The sequence below is a fragment of the Diabrotica virgifera genome, chromosome 5 (genome assembly GCF_917563875.1).
Source record: "Diabrotica virgifera virgifera chromosome 5, PGI_DIABVI_V3a".
Lineage (NCBI taxonomy): Eukaryota > Metazoa > Arthropoda > Insecta > Coleoptera > Chrysomelidae > Diabrotica > Diabrotica virgifera.
The window spans coordinates 150,590,410-150,613,435 of NC_065447.1; the positions used below are offsets into that span (position 1 = coordinate 150,590,410).

The 23,026-nt window shown below is 34.9% G+C and overlaps 1 protein-coding gene across 2 annotated transcripts in view; it reads right to left on the reverse strand.

Annotated features, from left to right (window-relative positions):
* Nucleotides 1-23,026, reverse strand: part of LOC126884510 (NFX1-type zinc finger-containing protein 1-like) — a 415,118-nt gene that overhangs the window by 175,904 nt on the left and 216,188 nt on the right. For both annotated transcript variants that reach the window (XM_050650450.1, XM_050650451.1), the window contains exons 5-7: nucleotides 14,912-15,674; nucleotides 13,714-14,052; nucleotides 10,536-10,814 (exon numbers count right to left, since the gene is read on the reverse strand). In XM_050650450.1, the coding sequence (XP_050506407.1) occupies nucleotides 10,536-10,814; nucleotides 13,714-14,052; nucleotides 14,912-15,674 (1,381 nt within the window). The remainder of the gene's footprint in view (nucleotides 1-10,535; nucleotides 10,815-13,713; nucleotides 14,053-14,911; nucleotides 15,675-23,026) is intronic.

The window sequence follows — 23,026 nt, forward strand, 5'->3', positions numbered from 1 at the left end:
ATTCGTAACCAGCGACCCCAAAAACCCCCCTAGTCATATGGTTTCGTCAAATAGTCCGAAATGTATTTTTTTGTAAACCTGTATAATCAAAAGAATATCAATATTTTAATTTAAATAGACAACTTTAAAACACAGACAACTGTATTCACAGTAAAAGTTTCAAAAGATCACACATTACGCTCAAAATAGGAGGTAAATCTAGCAGACGAGTCGTTGTGACTTCCAAAATATGACAACACCGCTGGAAGTGACAACGCGCCTTGAACTACCCTATATATGGAAGCCATAACGTATGCTGTACGCTTCGGTATATACGTATATATATACAAAATTTATTTTGGTAAATCCTTTCCCCTCAATAGGTAGACCCATTTTATAAGCCCCCCTTTTACCAAATACACAATTTTTAAAAAATAATTCCTAGTAGAAAAGGTGGAAGTCGGACAGCCTCTTCTGTATACCGGAAGTCACAACTTAACGTGCATCAATATATATATATATATATATATATATATATATATATATATATATATATGCGGTAAAAAATTACGATTAAATTACGATAAAAAATTGTCTTCTTTATATATATATATATATATATATATATATATATATATATATATATATATATATATATATATATATATAATATATATAAATCCACAATAGACAATAGGGGGAACGAAAACTAGTTTTTTGGACGCAAATACATGCATTTACAATTCTTAAGCGTCGTTTTCACGCTACGTCTTATTGTACGTTTTGTGTGTCATGCAAAACGTACGACAATGTCCAGTGTATAACAAGAAATGAAATGAATCGAAATGAAATCCAAGGTCAGATCGAAGATATGATGGGAAAATCATAAGCGCCGGACTCCACTTGCGATTTGTAGTCGCGCGATTGTTTTGTAGCGAAGATTGAACACATTGTTTGAAAAACGTTAATATGTATCTATACACTTGACAAAACGTACGTTTTGTCGTACGTTTTGCATGACACACAAAACGTACAATAAGATGTAGCGTGAAGGGTCCTTTTCACGCTACGTCTTATTGTACGTTTTGTGTGTCATGCAAAACGTACGACAAAACGTACGTTTTGTCAAGTGTATAGATACATATTAACGTTTTTTAAACAATGTGTTCAATCTTCGTTACAAAACAATCGCGCGACTACAGATCGCAAGTGGAGTCCGGCGCTTATGCTTTCCCATCATATCTTCGATCTGGCCTTGGATTTCATTTCGATTCATTTCATTTCTTGTTACACACTGGCCAAAACGTATGTTTTGTCGTACGTTTTGCATGACACACAAAACGTACAATAAGACGTAGCGTGAAAACGACGCTTAAAAACGACCCTTTATACAAGTTTCCAAATATATTAGTTGGGGAGCGTTCAAGTATTACGTAACGCGATTTTTGAAGATTTTTGACACCCCCCCCCCATCCTGCATTACGTAATACTTGAACGGCCCCTTGGATATATTTAGAATGAAATAAAATAGTTGTTTTTACAACAAACACCTTCTTAAAGATGCGACAGTTACTCACTGCCCGCAATCTTGATCTGTCCCTACGATACCGTATGATAAAGTGTTATGTATATAGTGTACTGTTGCACAGCGTGGAAGCTTGGACGTTAACAGTCAGCTCCTTATGACGTTTAGAGAGCTTTGAGATGTGGGTATTTCGTATTTCACATATATGCTGAAAATTCCATGGACCGATCGTGTTAGAAATAAAGAAGTTTTAAGGCGTATGAATAGAGAACGTGAACTCACAGAAATTGTCAAGAAACGTAAAACATCTTATCTTGGACACATATTTAGACACGACAGGTATAACTTCCTTTAACTTATTATGGAAGGGAAAATAGAAGGAAGACGCGGCCCGGGTAGACGACAAATGATCTGGTTGCGCAACATCAAAGAATGGACAGGATTACACTTTCAAAGTCTAATAAGAAAAGCCCAAAATAGAGAAGACTTTGCAGAAGTCATCGCCAACCTTCGCTAAGAAGACGGCACTCAAAGAAGAAGGAATGCCATCCATGTTTCTAAGTAAGTTTGGTTGTAAGTTGGAGAATTTCAATGCCTACTACCAGCGCCCGAAAAAGCTTTAATACTCCAAGATACATCACGTTACCTGTTCTATCTGGTGACAAAACTCACTGCGCATTCCAACTTACCTACAAAGATGGGTGGGAAGTATTACTTCAATAAAGGGAGCACGTGCTGGAGTCCAAGTGCAAAAGTTAGCCGTGCCAAAGCTAGACTGCCGCCAATTGGATTGGAGTGGAAGTAATATGGTGGAATAAATCTTTAGACACCGAAGTCTAGGTAATAGTCTGTTTCAATCTGAATCGTTACTGGGGCGGAGCATAACCTGTCCCTTGCCTCTTTTATACAACTATTAGTTGTAAAAGAGAGTCTACTTGCCGATATCAGCATCCAGTTTCAAACCCGACAAGGTTTCAGGAGGAACCATCTCTTAAGCCGATGCCGCACTGCAGGATGCTAGATGGTGGCTTGGAGTGTGGATTTTAAAGGTGGATGGTGGAGGGTCGCTGCATCCTGGACGCAGTGAAAGAGTAAAATGAAGTCAGAAGTCAGTATCCAAATGGCTGCTGAGGAATCGTTTGTTTCATTTGTTACATTACATTTGGTTTGTTTTTTAGCATATCGTCATATTTGAGGTAAAACTCACTCACTAAACTTTTCAGAAAGTGGAGAAAAATCGACTTAAAGGCAAAAATTGTTTTTTAAATTCACGTGACTTGAATATTGGATTTTTTTAATGCAACTGCAAACAATAAATAAAACAGATATTTTAATCTATGTTTCGTCACTTAGTGGGTCTGCTGGGTCCCAAATTGCCCTTCTTTTATACACAGCACTTATTACGCTTTCATCCATAGCGAGACTACCCGGATGGATTATCAAACACGACTGATATGGGTGGATAGACGCCTGGCCAACCACCGGATGGTTAGATGGTAGTTGGAGGCCACTGCGGCTACCGTCGTTGTATTATTCGTGGTATAAGTAGCTGGATGGTCGCCAGGCAGGTATCTACCATCTACCATCCTATCAAACTTCCTGCAGTGCGGCATCGGCCTTAAGGAGAGGCAATGTTACGATATCCAACCGCAATACTTCTTACTGGCGTTCTACCATTCTTCGAATTATCGAGACGCTACTATCTCTAGAGTATTTCAGATTATTCGACCGAGGGCCGAGAAACGAGAACCGATATGGGGACTTACGTGGAGAAATATCGAAGCAGAGTCGTACCCATATATCTAGGGGAAATTTTGTTTGTAATAGCAGTCTGAAATAAATGTTTTAATGCGATACAGTAGCGATCAACAGGTAGCCAAAACGCGTTCCAAGATTGCGGCTGTAATTTTGAATATTTTTTCGAGATATTTGGCACACGTATTCGTAATATAATAAAGAATGGCGGTACAGAGCCCAATTTGAAAAATATATTAATATGTGGAAATTACTCTGTAATTAAATACAATATTAAAAAAACAAGCCTGTACCGCCATTAAGAAGAACAAAAAAATACACTTTCTTCAAATAAACTTTTTTATCAGATGCCTAGATTTTGTGTCATTTTGGAACTACTAATGAAATAAAAAATTTTAGCAGTTCCAAAATGACACAAAATCTAGGCATCGGATAAAAAAATTTATTTGAAGAAAGTGTATTTTTTTGTTCTTCTTAATGGCGGTACAGGCTCGATTTTTTAATATTGTATTTAATTACAGAGTAATTTTCACATATTAATATATTTTTCAAATTGGGCTCTGTACCGCCATTCTTTATTACATTACGAATACGTGTGCCAAATATCTCGAAAAAATATTCAAAATTACAGCCGAAATCTTGGAACGCGTTTTCGCTACCTGTTGATCGCTACTGTTTCCTCTTAACTGATATAAGCGCGTATTGTTATCGGGAAATATAAACTTGTGATAAATATGTATTACTCGCGGTGTGCAAGTACTTGAAGAAAAAGAAGAAAAAGTGCAAGAAGAAAAATTATATATTGCTCCACAATATTGATATGATATGCAATTATTATATAAATATATATATATAATCTTTAGACCTTCTACCCTCTCGGGTGTAGGTATTAACGTGTGCTCTGTTAACAGTGCACAAATCTCTTCCATTGTTTCCTGTCCTGTGCCATCGCCTTTGCTTCGTTCGATGATATTCCTTTTTTGTCAAGAATCCTTGCCATCACTTCGTTCCATGTCTCTCTCGGTCTTCCTCTACTTCTTTTTCCCTGCACCTTCGTTTCCCATATCTTTTTAACTGGTACTTCTGTCTGTAGTCGTTGTAGATGCCCCTTACTTGTCTTTTTTCAACATACTCCATCATTGTCTCGATTTTCAGTTCTTCTCTTATGTAGTTATTCCTTACTCTATCCCTTCTAGTGACTCTTTGAACTCTGCGTAGATACCTCATTTCTGCTGCCTGTATCTTACTTTTCTGTTGTCTATTTAGTACCCAGGATCCTGGTATCCTGGGTATTAAATCATTATATAAAGGTAAATTTAATTAATTGTATTTTGCTTGCAGTACTGCATTTTAATAACTAATTTTATTTACTACACACAATTATTTACGTTTTAATAACATAACCTAAATCTTATTTTTTCTTATTATTTTTTTTGGACTATGGCCTTGACAATTATCCAGTAACCAGGACCATATGATTGGCCAATATAATTAAAAGTGCGAATAAAAGTGCAGAGCGTAGAAACCAGGTGTCGCTTTTCCGAACATGCACGGTCCCAATATAAATTAATTATGTTTTTAATGTCGATAGTGTAAGTGTAAATAAATTAAACTAACAATTAAATAAAATAGTATTAACCCTAATAGCACAAGGACGTCCAATGGACGTCCATTGGACGTCCTTCACGGACTTTAGGGACGTCCTTTGGACGTCCGTTTTCGTCCGAGGAACGTCCTTTATACGTCCTATTTTGGTCCAAATGTCGCGCTACCGAACGTCCATTGGACGTCCATCTAAGGTCCGAGGGGACGTATATTGGAACTTAATCGGACGCAAATTGGACCTTAATCGGACGTCCTAGGGGACGTAAATTGGACCTTAATCGGACGTAAATTGGACCTTAATCGGACATAAATTGGACCTTAATCGGACGTCCTAGGGGACGTAAATTGGACCTTAATCGGACGTAAATTGGACCTTAATCGGACCTAAATTGGACCTTAATCGGACATAAATTGGACCTTAATAGGACGTAAATTTGACCTTAATCGGACGTAAATTGGACCTTAATCGGACGTAAATTAGACCTTAATCGGACGTAAATTGGACCTTAATCGGACGTAAATTGGACTTTAATCGGACGTAAATGGGACCTTAAGCGGACGTAAATTGTACCTTAATCGGACGTAAATTGGACCTTAATCGGACGTCCTAGGGGACGTGAATTGGACCTTAATCGGACGTCCTAGGGGACGTGAATTGGACCTTAACAGGACGTCCAATTTTGGTCCAAAGGCCAAGTTGTTAAACGTCCAATGGAGGTCCACCTAACGTCGGAGGGGACGTTCGGTGGACGTCATTTGGGCATTCATAGGATGTCCCAGTTTGGTCCAATGTCTTGCTGCTGAACATCCATCTAACGTCCTGGAAGGTCATTCGGTGGACGTCTAGCGACGATATTTAGACCTGTGGAGAATGTATTGTGGGAAATAAAAAATATATTTTTTAAGGAACTTATATTTCATCTTATATCAAATTACAATTATTGGATATTACAGTATTTACATTAAATTACAATACACTTCTCCAAGAAATTAACGCACCACCTTAAATATGGGGTATATTTGATGTCTCGTATTTCCTAAACCTGTTGTCCCATCTAAGTGATGTTTTTATAATATTATAGCCTAGGCTATAGGTTACCTCCTTAAGCTTGTCATGCTGTAATATATGTATATTATATCATATCGCTCTCTATAGTAATGTGATATAATATATATTACAGTATAGCTCCCTGTGCATGACAAGCATAAGGAGGTAACATATTCTAGGGCCTAGGCTAGAATATTATAAAAAAAATCACCTAGATGCAACAACAGGTTTAGGAAATTCGAGACATCAAAAATGCCCAATTTTTAAGGTGGTGCGTAATGGGCTGTATATACAGGGTGTAACAAAAATACAGGTCATAAATTAAATCACATTATTCTGGGACCAAAAATAGTTCAAATGAACCTAACTTACCTTGTACAAATATGCACATAAAAAGTTACAGCCCTTTGAAATTACAAAATAAAAATGGATTTTTTCGATTATATCGAAAACTATTAGCGATTTTTTATTGAAAATGGACATGTGACATGTGGCATTATTATGGCAGGAATATCTTAAAGAAAAATTATGGTGAAATTTGTGCACCCCATAAAAATTTTATGGGGGTTTTGATCCCTTAAATCCTCCCAAACTTTTGTGTATGTTCCAATTCAATTTTATTATTGTGGTACCATTAGTTAAATTCAATATTTTTGTTTCTTAGTATTTTTCAGATAAGGCAGTTTTTATCGAGTTGCGACTTCTTTTTTAATATGTCCACGTAAAAATTTTATGGGGGTTTTGTTCCTTTAAACCCCCCAAATGTTGTATGTTCCAATTAAACTATTACTGAGGTACCATTAGTTAAACAGAGTGTTTTCAAAACTTTTTTGCCTCTTTGTATTTTTTCGATAAGGCACGTTTTATCGAGTCTGGCTTCTTTTTTAATATGGTTCAAAATATACCTAAAAATGTAAAGCATAAATAAGTTTGCATATTATTACCAAGTCTCCATAATCGTACTTAACCATATACAAATATGTGGTGGATTTGACAAATATTCACAATATTTCGATAAAAATTGACTTTTCGAAAAAGCAATAAGAGGCAAAAAAGTTTTTAAAACGTTGTTTAAATGGTAGGTACTACAATAATAATTAAATTGAAACGTGCACAAAAGCACATTGTTTTCGATACATTGGAAAAAATCACTTTTCATTTTGTAACTTCAAATGAGTGATAAAGGCACAGAGACTTAGATCACGAGGTCACATTGAAAGGATGCCAAAAACGAGGACTCCGAAAAGGGTACTAAACTACACTATAGCTTCAAGAAAGAGAAGAGGAAGACCGGAAAATAGATGGAAGCAAGAGGTCGAAAAAGATTTGGAAAGAATGGTGTTACAGGGTCAGAAAAGAAAAATGAATAAGAGGAAGGAATGGAGAAAAATCACATATCAAGCCAGAGAAGATCTCAGTACATAAAGAAACGTGAAAATGAAGAAAAAACAAACTTTTCAAGCCATGGGCCTCTAAGGCCCTTGGTGCTATTAATATATAACTTCAAAGGGCTGTAACTTTTCTTTTGTGCACATTTGTACTAAGGTAAGTTAGGTCCAATCAAACTATTTTTGGTCCCAGGATATGTGATTAAATTTATGACCTGTATTTTTGTTACACCCTGTATATATATAAAGGTTATATTTGGTTCTTGGGACATCAAAGTATATTTTTTAGACATTCCCTGGATATAGTCACTGATGTGACATACCTCCGATTTGTTTTTTCATGAGTTTTGTAAGAGAGACTAAAAACTTTTTTATGGTTACCTCCTGTTTTCATATATTTTTTGACATGTTTTGTAGTAAATTCAACTATCTATTTACTACAAGACATGTCAAAATTTACATGTGAAAGCAGGAGATGATCCTAAAAATGGTTTTTCGTCTCCTACAAAATTCATGAAAAATCAGATAGGAGAATTTGTACATTACAATTCTCTGATGTTTGGGAAAAAGGGCTTAAGTCAGAAATGCACATCGATAATGTTTTGATGATTTCTGGACCAGAAAAATCGGCTCTTTTTATTGGTACATACAGTTTACGTCTACAACAGTTTTTTGCTGGTCCAGAAATCATCAAAACATTAGCAATGTGCAATTCTGACTTACGCCCTTTTTGCCAAACATAAAAAAAGCAATCTGGTCATAACTGACCAATGAGCAATTTTAATTTAACCTAAATTACTAATGTTTCTTAAAATGAAGAGCTTACCCGATAGCGTCTCTTATCTAATCTAACAAGATCATGCACTATTCTAACATACACAGCCACATCACGCACTATGCTCTGCTTTTCACTATCACCTATCACTCAAACTAGTTCAAAAGGCTTTGTCCTCTTCAATCTTCTAGTTTGCCCAGTAGTATCGAGGAGGATTTCCTCAATATTCTTGTACTTATTTAAGTTGTTTGTCGGGATTCCTGCTATCTTCTTGATGATTATATCCAGGTTCCATTCCTAGGTATTAATATTTGTTTATAAAGTAATAACTTATTATGCATGGACAATGTTGTTTCTTCCAATTAGCCAATACACTTTTTATATCTTTATTTTGGTTATATCTGGTTTTTTGTAGACCACTTTCAGCTGATTCTAAAAAAAATTAAAATGAACGGTAATTTTTCTATTCTTTACAATTAAAAATCAAAATATTTACAGGTAATACATGCATAAATGATTCGTTTCATAAAGAAAATTGAAAACGGATTTTATAATACTTACATAATTGTTTAAGAGATCCAGCCATAGCCAAAACTAGCATACTAAACAGTACAGTTGAGTATAGCAAAAAAAGCCACTAATTTCCATTTTTCACCCCCTTATCGATGCATTTTTTTCCAATCAAAATTTTTACTAAATTTTTAGGTTATCTTATGATGAAAATGAAATAATTGATGACTTGATGACCAATGACCACGCGACGCTACATAGATACTCGCGCGGCAAATTTGAAAATGAACGCAAATTGAATAGTAAATGGCCTCTCTTTAGAGTATGGAAAATTTTACCCCTCCAGGAGGACATTGTACTCTTTTCATAGAATATCTTGTGGTAACTTTCCAGCCATAATTTAATCAGATGTTCACGGAATAGAACTTTGATAGTAGAATTCCTGGAATGTTTTGTTGTTAGGGGAAACTTTTATTTTATTTATTCTTGAATATTTCCTGTTGTTAAACATTGTAACCAATAATTTACAAATAAGATTTTCATTACATTACATGAAATCAAAACATGTTTTGGATATTAAACTATATAGTTTTATAATTGTAATAATTTAATATACAATTTTGAATTAAGATTTAATCTTTCGATCTAATCGATTTAAACTACAGTAAAACTTGTGTTACCGGCCCCCTGCCAACACCGGCCACCTGTACTAACGGCCAGTTTAAAAATTCCCCACACTAATTACAGTAAAACCTGTCAGTAACGGCCGCTAAAAATGAAAAAGCTATTGGCCGATATAGAAAGGTGACCGGTATTGCCAGTTTTTGTAGTCTAGATATAATTGGTTTGGGGAATTTTTAAACTGGCCGTTAGTACAGGTGGCCAGTAACACAGGTTGTACTGTATATCTAGGCTACAAAAACTGGCAATAACGACCACTTTTCTATATCGGCCAATAGTTCTTTCATTTTAGTGGCCGTTAGTGACAGGTTTGACTGTATTTCATTAACGTAAAGTTAACGCAAGTTAATATTTTATTGAATTATTTTGCTATTTGATCTCGTAATTGGTATAATGTGTCCAATATAAGCGTTCATAAAACGTCCGTATTTCGTCCAGTATGGACGTCCAAAGTCGGACGTCCAAAGGACGTCCATATTTATTCCGTCCGAAGGACGTCCATATTTATTCCTTCCGAAGGACGTCCAACATGGGACGTCCGTTTATAGTCCATGGACGTTAGGACCAAAAATGGACCTATTTTGGACGTCCAAATGACGTCGTGTGCTATTAGGGAATTGTCCGTATTTCGTCCAGTATATATACGTCCATATTTGTTCCATCCGAAGGACGTCCAACGTCGGACGTCCATTTTTATTCCGTCCGAAGAATGTCCAACGTCGGACGTCCAAAGGACGTCCATATTTATTCCTTCCGAAGGACGTCCAACGTCGGACGTCCATATTTATTCCTTCCGAAGGACGTCCAACGTCGGACGTCCAAAGGACGTCCATTTTTATTCCGTCCGAAGGACGTCCAACGTCGGACGTCCATATTTATTCCTTCCGAAGGACGTCCCACGTCGGACGTCCAAAGGACGTCCATTTTTATTCCGTCCGAAGGACGTCCAACGTCGGACGTCCAAAGGACGTCCATATTTATTCCTTCCGAAGGACGTCCAACGTCGGACGTCCAAAGGACGTCCATTTTTATTCCGTCCGAAGGACGTCCAACGTCGGACGTCCAAAGGACGTCCATATTTATTCCTTCCGAAGGACGTCCAACATGGGACGTCCAAAGGACGTCCATTTATAGTCCATGGACGTTAGGACCAAAAATGGACCTATTTTGGACGTCCATTGGACGTCGTGTGCTATTAGGGAAAAGACTGTAATAAATTAAAAATAAATACACATAAATTAAAGATCAAATCTTTACAATATGTCGTACCTTTAAATACTCCAATTGGTTTTCTATTGTATATAGTTTCATTTCATATTCGGCTTTCCGCATTTCTCTTTCATATTGACTAAAACCATCTTTTTCCATTAAATCATGGACCTCACTACCGATCAACATCATTTGTTTAGACAGATCGTCTTTGCTTACAAGCGCACGTAAAGGTTCTACTTCTAGGTTTTGAAAAATATCGTCTACAATTTCATCGGGTTCCCTCTCATTATTTTCATTTTCTTCGTTTTGTAGAGGATTATCTTCGTTATTTATATTCTAAAATTATAAACAATAATTAAATAAAGTATGTTTGGTATCGGCAGAATAAAATACCCGGCGTGGATCAAAACTAACACTGTGTCATTTTAACTGATTACCTCAGAATTTACCACAATAGGGGAGTGCAATTAGAACGAAAACATGCATTGTTTCGGAAAAATTCAAACAAGCTTATATTTTTCTAAAACTTTTTTTATTAGTTTATATACATGTTAAAGTAAAAAGTTCTACTCGCAGATTTGGCCGCTAATTGTTTATTAATTGTTTAAACAATAACAATTGTTTTGTATAAATAATTTTAAAAATATCATTAAATTCATAATTTTACTTTGATAAAATATGTTTCTATTTTGTTTTTGATTATGCTGAATCCGAATATGGCATTGCAATTTGAAAATTCTTATACAGAAGCTCTTATACAGTATGTCTGCGTAGCTAGGAACCACATGGAAAACTTTTATATTATCAATTTTACGAAAAAAAGTTATTCTTCATAAAATGCTCTGGATAGTAAAAAATCTAAAACTCAACCATCAGATATCAAATTCTATCAATTTTATACGAGTTATGTCGAAAATATTAATTTCGTTAAAGAGTAAAGTACCTTTATATTCCAGAATATTAAAAAATGCTATTATGAAAAGTTGTTTGAAATTAAAAACTATGTTTAAATATACAATTACATTATTCTAATCGAATTTTTTTTAAATTATTTCACAAATTACGGATGCTCATCATCATTTTATTACAATTATGAAACTATTTTATTATCACTTTTACGAAAAAAAGTTATTCTTCATAAAATGCTCTACCTGGTTTAAATTCTAAGATACAACCATCAGATATCAAACTTTTTTAATTTTATACGAGGTATGTAAAAAATATGAATTGTTCTTAAGAGTTAAGTGCCTTTATTATTCACAATACTTTAATTAGAAGGATGTAATTGAACACTAAAACAATTTTTTTAATTCCAAACAACTTTTCTTTATAACAATTTTCGATATTGTGAAATGTAAAGGTACTTTACTCTTGAGTCAAATTCATATTTTTTGACATACCTCATATAAAATTAATTAAATTTTATATTTGATGATTTCATCTTAGAGTATCTACGATGCAGAGTATTTTATAAAGAATAACTTTTTTTCGTTAAACTGATAATAAAAAAGTTATCAATAGGTTCCAAGTTACGCAGACATACTGTATAAGAGCTACAAAAAAATTTTTTGCTGAACATTTATTATTGTTGAAGCTTATTATTAAATGTATTTTAGGTAAGTTTTACAGAAAAAAGTTTTGATCACTTTTTCACTAATTTTCGGTTTTTGTATTACATTTTTGTTATCTTTCTTAATTTTCTCAAAAAGAAATAGTTTATTTCATTTCTAAAGTAAAATAATTTAGTGCATTTTAAAGATTACATCCTAAGCTTTGACAAATCACTTATAAATCTCTAATAGATCTGTTTAAACTTGAGTAATACCGTCTTAAAGTGGTGGTAATTCTATAAAACTACGAAGATTTCAAAAATTACATTTTTTGAGACGTCATATCATTTGAATTAAATTTTTGAGATTTTTTTTGAATGGAACATCATTTAGTAAGATGCTTGAAAGGCAAGTTGTGCAAAATTGAGAGCTTTATAAGAAAAATTGTATTAGTTACACATTTTTAAATAATTTTCAAACAAAATGCATGTAAGGCTCACTTTCCGCCCACACCGTACTTATGCCCATACATTTTATTTCTATTTATTATAACCGTAAGATAGCTTAATTACTCTTCTTTCATGTTAAATTTGAAAAATTTCATTTGATCCATTAGTTAAAGAATTACATTAAAATAACTCAACCGTGCACTTCGCCGTACGCTAGTTTACAGTGCGCCAATGTTTGTGAGAAGGGTGACTTTACCGTTATAAATAAAAAAATATAGAAGTAACAGATTTAATTTTAGAGAATTCTTTATATAAGTTTTTTTTTGTAAAATTTTCTGAATTTTTCAGTCAGTTTTTTTTCTAAAATTTATATTTTCGGAGTTATTTAAAAAACATTAATTTCGTAGTTCATTTGTTTAATAAAAACTGAAGCACCCACTTCTAGAGTAGAACTTTTTGATATTTTGTTTATTAAACATTTCTTAATGAAATTACAAAAAGTTCTATCTTGTTTGATTTTTTCCGAAGTGAAAATCTATATGCACTCCCCTACAAACAAAGTTTGGAAAACTAACCGATTTTAACTCAAACAACACAGAGAGAGGTAATCATTAAAAGGCGTTTGTAAATCAATGCAGAAAGCAGCATGAAACGACTCTTTTACTACTAAATTAATCTTCACCTGAGTCAAAACAGAATGCCGCCAGTCCGAAAAAGAGACTTTAGAAAGACAGCTTGTTTTATGTGAACTTGTATCACTGATGATGCTCTTTTTACAGAGCGAAAACGTTTTGTTGTGATATTTGTGACCCTTTTATGGGATTTTTAAATAAATATACCTTTTACCAAGAAAAATATTTCATTAAATTTACTTGTAATTAATGGTATACAGTCAGCTACAGGAAATTCTTCCGTGTGGGTATTTGAACATGTTACAAGTAAAGTACAGATCGCGTTTGACCTCAGTCGCTTCTAGAATCATCTAGGCCTGGGCAAAACCCGAAACAGATTTTTTTTCAACGTTTAACTGACAAGTTAGGAACTTCTAGGTTTGACTAACAACACATCAAAGGCCGAAAATGGATTGTTTAGGAATTTGCCCAAAAGGTCTAGTCAAATCTAGGATAAACTAGTTATACCGGGAACACACTGCATATCGATATTTGACTACATATAACATAGCAATGTATACTTTTCCATTGACTTACAAATTCATTTCTGATTGTGAATACTTACATTCTGATTATTTTGAACATCATTTACTGGTCTCTGTCTAAATTGTCTATTATCACCTCCAAATAACCAGTCAATAATATGTTCTTTTTGGGCTTTTGCAAACCAAGATGTCGCATATTCTGGTACCACACCTGAAAATGCACCAAAATCGACCACAGTGTCATACTTTGCGATTATGTTTAGATATCCATTTATTGATCCGATATCTCGCATAAGGTTCCTTACTACGAAATGCCTTTCAGAGACAGCTCGATTTGGAGAAGCTCGAACTCTTTTTCTATTCCGAAGATTGTAATCGTTTAGTTTTTCACTTTTTGATTGTCCACCTACACGGACGATCTACAAAAAATGTATATTTAGTAGAACCTTCATTATCCAAAATAAAGGGGGTGGAGGGCATACCGGATAATAAACTTTTAGTAAAGGTTGCTGCATATTATCATGCACGTAGCCTTTCCAGCACGTAGCGTTTAGTTTCCGAAAAATATGATTTAATGGTTTAAATATAAACAATTCACACTGTCTGGAACGTATCGTATCAGACACCTTTCAGTAAAATCATATTTTTTGGAGACTAAAGGCTACGTGCTGGAACCGCTTCATGTATGATAATATGCAACGACCTTTAATTTAAAAAATCTTAAGTTCATAGTAAAAAATATTTTAAGACATAAAAAATACGGTTGTTTCATAATATGTTAAATTATTCCAAGATAATCGATTGATAGTTAGCTTAGACCACAGTTCTTAGACATTTACTACGGTTGCCTACTCCGACTAATCAATTGACATTAGCCCGCGATTACGTCAAGAGAGTACAGTAATTTGAATAGTAATATGATTAATCGGTATTTTTAGGTATGTCTTTGATGTACGGAAAATAGTAAAGATTGAAATTGAGAAATTGAAATAGTAAAATACATCTCACTGAGAGATAAAGGCAAAGAAAAATGAAGACAATGATGGAAACATTACCATAAAAATTAATAAATCACGAGAAGGAAACAACACTACACAAATCTGGGTGATTTATTGGGTGCGTAATTAGACCTTACATCCTCAAGTTCGTCGATACTTATACAGTGGTAATTGACCGTATTAACAATGCAAGGTTCTTATCAAATTGAAAAAGCTCTCATTTTTATTCTTTGTAAGAATTTCCATGAATACTACTAAAGTAATAAAAACGGTGACTTACCTCATCTGTTGTTGGCAGCAATCCTTCCAAGAACTGGTCCAACGCGTGATTTGTAAAACAAATTACTAACATGGGAGAGTCGCTATACCATGCTTCGCTATTTTTTAACATTGTTCTAGCAATTTTTAATCCCAGAAATGTTTTGCCAGTTCCTGGAGGTCCTTGTATGATTGCGAATTCCCTGGTTAGCGCAGATTGAAAAGCTTTATTTTGGGCTTCATTCAAACCATAAAATTGTCGGTCACCCCAATTCAGAGGCCAAAATCTGGTACGCTCTATGGTATAAAAAACTGGATCTATTTTCAAGAGATACTGGGGAGGTCTTGTGTCTGTAAGCACTTGTATGATATATCTTTCCATAGGAAAATGTTCAATTGGCATATTTTTTAAAACAGTAAGAACTTGATAATAAGGTTCAAAATAAACTTTGCTCTCAACCAACAAAAAAGATTTGTCATAGAGACCTGCAGGTAACTCCATATCTGAACTAAACCCAACGATGAGCTGACCATTTCCTAGCAATTCTGCCTTTCGGTCTACAATTTTTCCGAAAAGTAGTGTTTTAAACCTATCATCTGTAAAACACAGCAAAGAACCAAACATAAATCTTTTGGAATTCTCGTACTCAAACTTTGTTTTCTTGTTAGAGAAATCAAATTGGATTCTCTGACAATTTTGGTCGTTTATAGATTCCGCATTGAGAAACTTGACACCTTCGTACACTTTAATATCCTGCTGTTTATCTCGTGGGTTTTTGATGTACCTAAAAGATGAAACGGTTATTAAAATACAGTCTATCAAGAAGCATGAGACAAGATTATTTTTTAAGAGATACACAAAAATTGACTACATTTTACTAGTTTTTTTATTTCTTTATTACTTTTTATTGTAATGTAATATTCAGCTGTGTGATGGATGACCGAAGTTATCGTTAACGTAAAGTTATCCTGTAGTTATGTTATAATCCTCGAATTGGTGTGATGTATCATACTTAACTTAACTACATGCGTTATTTCTTGACAGTTCTTGAGTTATCTGGTATATCAACTGTCACTTTATAACGCGACGTTAAACCTCAAGTTATGAGATAACTCTGTAGTTATGTTAAGGATTGTAAGGTTAGGTTTATGTTTTGATTTGTTTTTAGATAGAAATCAAGTGAATATTTAACGTAGAACGCTGCTTCAGGTTGTCCCAGGACCTTGTGCGGCATTTTATTTTTAATAAATCAAACTTAAGATCAAATATAAAGCAGCACAAAATTATCAAAAACATAGACCTTAAGATAACAATTAAAAACACGTAGGTAATAAAATTAAAACAATAATAAAAATGAAAAAGAAAGCTAATAATTTAAAACTATTTGGGTATTGCAATTTTAAAAATTATACAAAAATCAAATCGAGAGGTACAAATTGAAATTTCTATTTTATAAACATCCAAATCCAAGCGTTTTATACTAAATTTACAATCAAGATGCAGTAGAAATAAACAAACCAAGACACGTTAAATGCTACTAGGGGCACTTCCGAATCGTAATTTACAATGTACCTATCATCATCATTCTCTTTGCCTTATACCTATGCGGGGTCGGCTTCCCTAATTGCATTTCTCCATACAATTCTATCTTGAGTCATATCAATATTAATCCCCTTTACCAACATGTCCTGCCGAATCGTCTTCCCCCACGTCTTCTTTGGTCTTCCTCTCCTACTCCTTCCAGGAATCTGCACTTCAGCAATTCTTCGTATTGGGTGATTAGCGTCTCGACGTTGAACATGACCAAATCATCTCAACCTATGCTCTCTCATTTTGGCATCAATTGGTGCCACACCTAGACTTCCCCTAATATACTCATTTTTAATTTTATCCTTTTTTGTTACTCCACTCATCCATCTAAGCATTCTCATTTCCGCCACATGCATTCGTTGTTCCTCTTTCTTTTTCACTGCCAACATTCAGTTCCGTACATCATAGCTGGTATTATGGCTGTTTTATAGAATTTTCTCTTCAACTTCATTGGAATTTTCCTGTCACACAACACACCACTCGCTTCCTTCCACTTCTTCCATCTAGCCCTAATTCTAGTGCATGCATCTCCATCTATTTCTCCATTACTCTGTAATACCGATCCCAGATACTTAAAATTATTGCTTTTTACAATCTGTTCACCATCCAAAGATACCATGTTATTTGTAGTAACTCCATCTTTAAATGAACATTGCAAATACTCTGTCTATGTCCTACTAAGTTTTAAACCTTTTTCCTCCAGAGCTTGCCTCCACTGTTCCAGTTTTTGTTCTAAGTCTCTTTCACTATTTCCTACTAACACGACATCATCAGCATACATTAAGCACCATGGAATGTTACCCTGTAGTTTCGCTGTTATCTGGTCCAAAACTAATGAGAATAAATACGGACTAAGCACCGAGCCCTGGTGCCATCCTACTTTCACATGAAATTTATCAGTCTCTCCCACACCTGTCCTAACACTAGTCGTTACTCCCTCATACATATCCCTCACAATCTTTACATATTCACCAGGGACTCCTTTCTTATCGAGTGCCCACCACAGAATCTCTCGAGGAACTCTATCATATGCCTTCTCAAGATCAATTAATACCATATGAGCGTTTGTTTCTTTACTCCTGTATTTTTCCATCAATTGCCTTATAAGAACAATGCATCTGTTGTTGATCTGCCCTGCATAAAGCCAAACTGATTCTCGAATATTTCGGTCTCTTCACGTATCCGTCTATCAATTACTCTTTCCCATATTTTCATGGTGTGAGTAAGCAGTTTTATAGCCCTGTAGTTTGTACATTGTTGTATATCTCCCTTGTTTTTGTAGACAGGTACTAGTATACTGCTTCTCCATTCGTCTGGCATTTGCCCAACTTCCATAATTCTATTAAATAAACCTGCTAGCCACCTTGTTCCTGTCTCTTCCAATGCTCTCCATACTTCCCCAGGAATATCATCTGGTCCTACCGCTTTTCCTTTTTTTTTTTTTGAAGCGCTTGAGTCACTTCCTCGTTTGTTATTTCGGTGACCATTGCTGCTACTGTCTCCGTTGACTCTACAGGCTGTCTGTCAAATTCTTCATTTAATAAGCTGTCAAAGTACTTTCTCCATCTCTTTTTGACATCCTTTTCGTGAACTAGTATATTATTATTTTCATCTCGGATACATCTAATCTCATTAAAATCTTTTGCTTTCTTGGCTCTCTGTTTTGCTATTTTATATATCTTCGTTTCGCCTTCCCTAGTATCAAGTTGATCGTATAGGCTTGAAAACGCTTCTGCTTTGGCTTTTGCTACTCCTACTTTCGCTTCCTTTTTCGCCATCATATAGTTTTGAAGATCTGTGTTGGATCTGGTTTCTTGCCACTTTTTATATAACGTTCGCTTCTCTTTTATTTTTCCTTGTACTTCGTTTGACCACCACCAAGTCTCTTTATTCTCAAACTTTTTTCCTGACGTTTTCCCAAGTATTTCAATAGCAGTCTCTCTAATAATGTTGGCCATTTTTCTCCAAATTGTGTTAGGGCTTCCTTTCATGTTCCAGCATATTTTTTCTACTATTCTTTCCCTGAATAGACCTTCTTTCTCATCTTTTAGCATCCCCCACTTGATTTTTTGTGGTCCTCTCCGATATTTTTGTTTAGTTTCGCTTTTTACTTCGATGTCCAGAACAAGCAGCTTATGTTGTTGGCTGACTGTCTCACTATTACGCTTGCAGTCCTTGCATTCACGTATGTCTTCTTTCCTTATCATGAAGTAGTCTATTTGGGATTGATGTTGTCCACTTTTGTAGGTAATAAGTTGAGTTTCTCTCTTTTTAAAGAATGTGTTAACAGTCGCCATATCCAATGCTGTTGCTAATTCAACCATATCATCTCCAGCTTCATTTCTAGTTCCAAAGCCTAATCCCCCATGTATTGTTTCATATCCTGTCTTGCCTTGGCCCACATGTGCATTAAAATCACCTCCTATTATAACTTTCTCCTCTGCTGGAGTATCACTCAGTACGTCTCCTAATTGGTCATAGAAAGCTCTCCTTTCATTCTCACCCAGACCTGTTTGAGGAGCATACACCCAGCTAGCAAGATAACGTTACCTTAACGTTAAATTTAGGTTTTTTTTTATTGTTACGTAACATCTATCAAAAAATGACGTTACTGATACGAAATTTTAACACGTATATTATACGTATGTATTTATTCGTTTCTGAAACGTGGCTTTTTGGTGGCATTGCGCATTGCCATCGTGGCAATCTCGTTTAAGATTGCAGCGCCATCGCGTATTTATTTCGAACCTTTCAAATAGACATTAATACATAACCTTACATTTCCGTGCTTAAAATCGTGTTAGTTTTTATTCAGTTATGGCAAAAAAATCGAATTATGAATGGTGTGTGCCTCAATGTGATTCTTGGATAAAGCGTAATAGTAATTTGTCGTTTCATTTTTTCCCTAAAAAGCATAAACAAGATAGAATTCTATTCAATGGCAGTCTAGTTGAAAAAAAAAATGTATGGAAATATCTTCTAAAGATGGGAAAGGAGCCTATATGAAAGTGTGCAGTTTACACTTTAAGAATGAAGATTACTTTAAGGCTGTTTTATCAGTTGAAGCACATTGCAATGTTAAGTGGGCGATCACTTCCTTTCGTAGACTGCTTACGTCAGACACACGTGACTCCCTACTTGAAATTGATTGGAAGTAGGGAGTGCGACCGACAATTCGATCTTTACTCAGTGGCGCCGGCGGACAAGTATTTTAATGACAACAAAATGCATTATTCTCCATTCAAATTAGTTTTGTCGGGAATACCTTGTTAGATTGATTTTATCGTGGATAATATTTTAAAAAGAATTATCACATTTTTGTCACATAGTTTGGCAAAGGTCAAACTAGTTTATCCTGATATAATAAAGATTCACACTTCAGGATAAACTAGTACGGCCTTCTTCTTCTTCTTCTTCTTGTAGTGCCTATCCGTTTCGGATGTTGGCGGCCATCATGGCAATCTCTACTTTTCACACTGCTGCTCTGAAAAGATTTCTAGTGGTTGTGTTGAACCACGTACGTAGATTTTTCAGCCAGGAAATCCTTCGCCTAGTACGGCCTAGCCTACACTAATTTAGCCGAGTCGAAAGTAATTTGACGAACATGTAAGGATTTTTACATGCGGGGAATTCCCAAATTACGTCCTTTATAATCCAAGGATGGTACTAAAAGTGAGAAATTTGACCTAGGCTGTCTGTCCGTCGGTCCGTCCGACCGCGAATATAACTGCTCCGTCACTATACTAGGTAGAATGACAAATAAGGTGTCAAATGAAAGCTTATAATCCAAGGATGGTACCAAAGGTGAGAAATTTGAGCTAGGCTGTCTGTCCGTCGGTCCGTCCGACCGCGAAAATAACTGCTCCGTCACTATACCAGGTAGAATGAAAAATGAGGTGTCAAATAAATGCTTTTAATCCAAAGATGTTATTAAAGGTGAGAAATCTTAGCGAGGCTGTCTGTCCGTCTTTCCGTCCGATCGCGAATGTAATTCTTCCGTCAATATACCAGATATAATGACAAATGAGGTGTCAAATGAAAGCTTAGAATCCAAGGCTGGTACTAAAGGTGAGAAAGGACCCCGCAGAAACCTTATGGGAAATGGCTCTCTGTCAAATGCTCTGATACTTTGGATTCTGGTAGTCCTTGATATGTAGAACAAAAGACTTTATGGGCGCGTAGCTCCAAAAAATTATAGTTCTGAGATATAAGCCTCTGAAGTTATAGGTACAGTGAGGACGTTTGAGTTGAAATAAATTCATTTTCTCGAGAATGGGAGACTCTGGAGATAAATTACGAATCAGCTCGATTTTTATTTTTAAATAATAATTTTTTGGCGTATATATCATACTAGTGACGTCATCTATCTGAGCGTGATGACGCAATCGGTGATTTTTTTTAAATAGGAATAGGGGTCGTGTGATAGCTCATTTGAAAGGTAATTCAATTCTCTATTCACTAATGTAAACATTAACATAATTATTTATACAGGGTGGCCAAAACTTTTTTTTAATTAAATTAATTGAGACAAAAAGAAGAGTGTATATAATTTATTTATTTCGAAATACATTTTACTGCTGTCAGAAAACAGAAAAAAATGTTAATTTGAAAAATAAACATTGCCTTTCGCTTAAATTAAATGTTCAAACTGCTAAGAGGTAGGTGGGTGGCAGCTTTAATATTGAATTTAAGCAAAAAACAATATTTATTTATCAAATAAACATTTTTTTCTGTTTTCTGACAGCAGTAAAATGTATTTCGAATTAAATAAATTATATACATTCTTCTTTTTGTCTCAATTAATTTAATTAAAAAAAAATTGGGCACCCTGTATAAATGATTGTGTTGATGTTTATATTAGTGAATAAAGAATCAAATAGCCTTTCAAATGAGCTATTACACGACCCCTATTCCTATTTAAAAATATCATCGATTGCGTCATCACGCCCAGATGGATGACGTCACTAGTATGATATATATGCCAAAAAATTATAATTTAAAAATAAAAATTGACCTGATTCGTAATTTATCTCCAGAGTTGCCCATTCTCGAGAAAATGAATTTATTCCAACTCAAACGTCCTCACTATACCTATATCTTCAGAGGCTATCTTAGAACTATGATTTCTTGGAGCTACGCGTCCATGGAGTCTTTTGTTCTACACATCAAGAATTACCACAATCCTAAGTTTCAGAGCATTTGACAGAGGGCCATTTCCCATAAAGTTTCTGCGGGGTCCTTTGTTCTAGGACTTCCGGTTCTAGACGCTCACTTCAGGCCAAACTAGTTTGGGCTTTAGTAACATTCTTGGATTATAAGCTTTTATTTGACACCTCATTTTTCATTCTACCTGGTATAGTGACAGAGCAGTTATATTCGCGGTCGGACGGACCGACAGACAGACAGCCTAGGTTAATTTTGTCACTTTTAGTACCATCCTTGGATTATAAGCTTTCATTTGACACCTCATTTGTCATTCTACCTGGTATAGTGACGGAGCAGTTATATTCGCGGTCGGACAGACCGACAGACAGACAGCCTAGGTCAAATTCCTAACTTTTAGTACCATCCTTGGAGTATAAGCTTTCATTTAACACCTTGCTGAAAAATCTACGTACGTGGTTCAACACAACCACTACAAGTCTTTTCAGAGCAGCAGTGAGAAAAGTAGAGATTGCCATGATATCCGAAACGGATAGGCACTAGAAGAAGAATAAGAAGAAGGCCGTACTAGTTTATCCTGAAGTGTGAATCTTTATTATATCAGGATAAACTAGTTTGGCCTAGGCTAAACTAGTTTGGCCTGAAGTGTGTTTATTTATATCAGGATAAACTAGTTTAGCCTACGCGTGATATGATATACTAGTTTGACCTAGGTCATACTAGTTTATCCTAGGCGGTTAGGACATAGTAGTTTGTCCTGAAATCGGGTTTGGCCGGTAACATATACATTATTTTAATATATTTATAGGTTGCAGTTACATAAAAAAAAGTATCCAATTGATGAATAAAACACAAATCGTGGATAGTAGTATAATTTTCTGTCTTATTTTAAAACACCCTGGGACTCATTTCTTATCTTGTCAACTTATATCCCTAAACTAATGTAATACTTAAAAATACGCGTAAACTAAAGAACTTGTAACTTATACCACTAAACTAATAATATATTAAGTACTTAAAAATACCCGTAAACTAAATAAGTTTAATGTTTTCAAAATAACTAAGAATACTGTAAACTGTGAACACTAAGCAAGTTGATGAAGAAAATACAAAAATGAATAACTGGAAATGGATTCTAATTCAAGCGAACTGACCGACTGACCGTACGTTCATGAGATTTGTCGTCACGAAGGCGATAACGATGAAACTAAACGCCAATGCTGCGTAACACGTTTCATTATTAGATTTCAATATTTTTAGCAAATTTTCTTCAAAGTTGGAACACGCTTTTCTCGATTATTACTGGACACAGAAAGGTGAAAAAAAAATCAACGATTACAGAAAAAAAAACTCTTTCAAGTGATGGGAGTAAAAAGTTTGGTT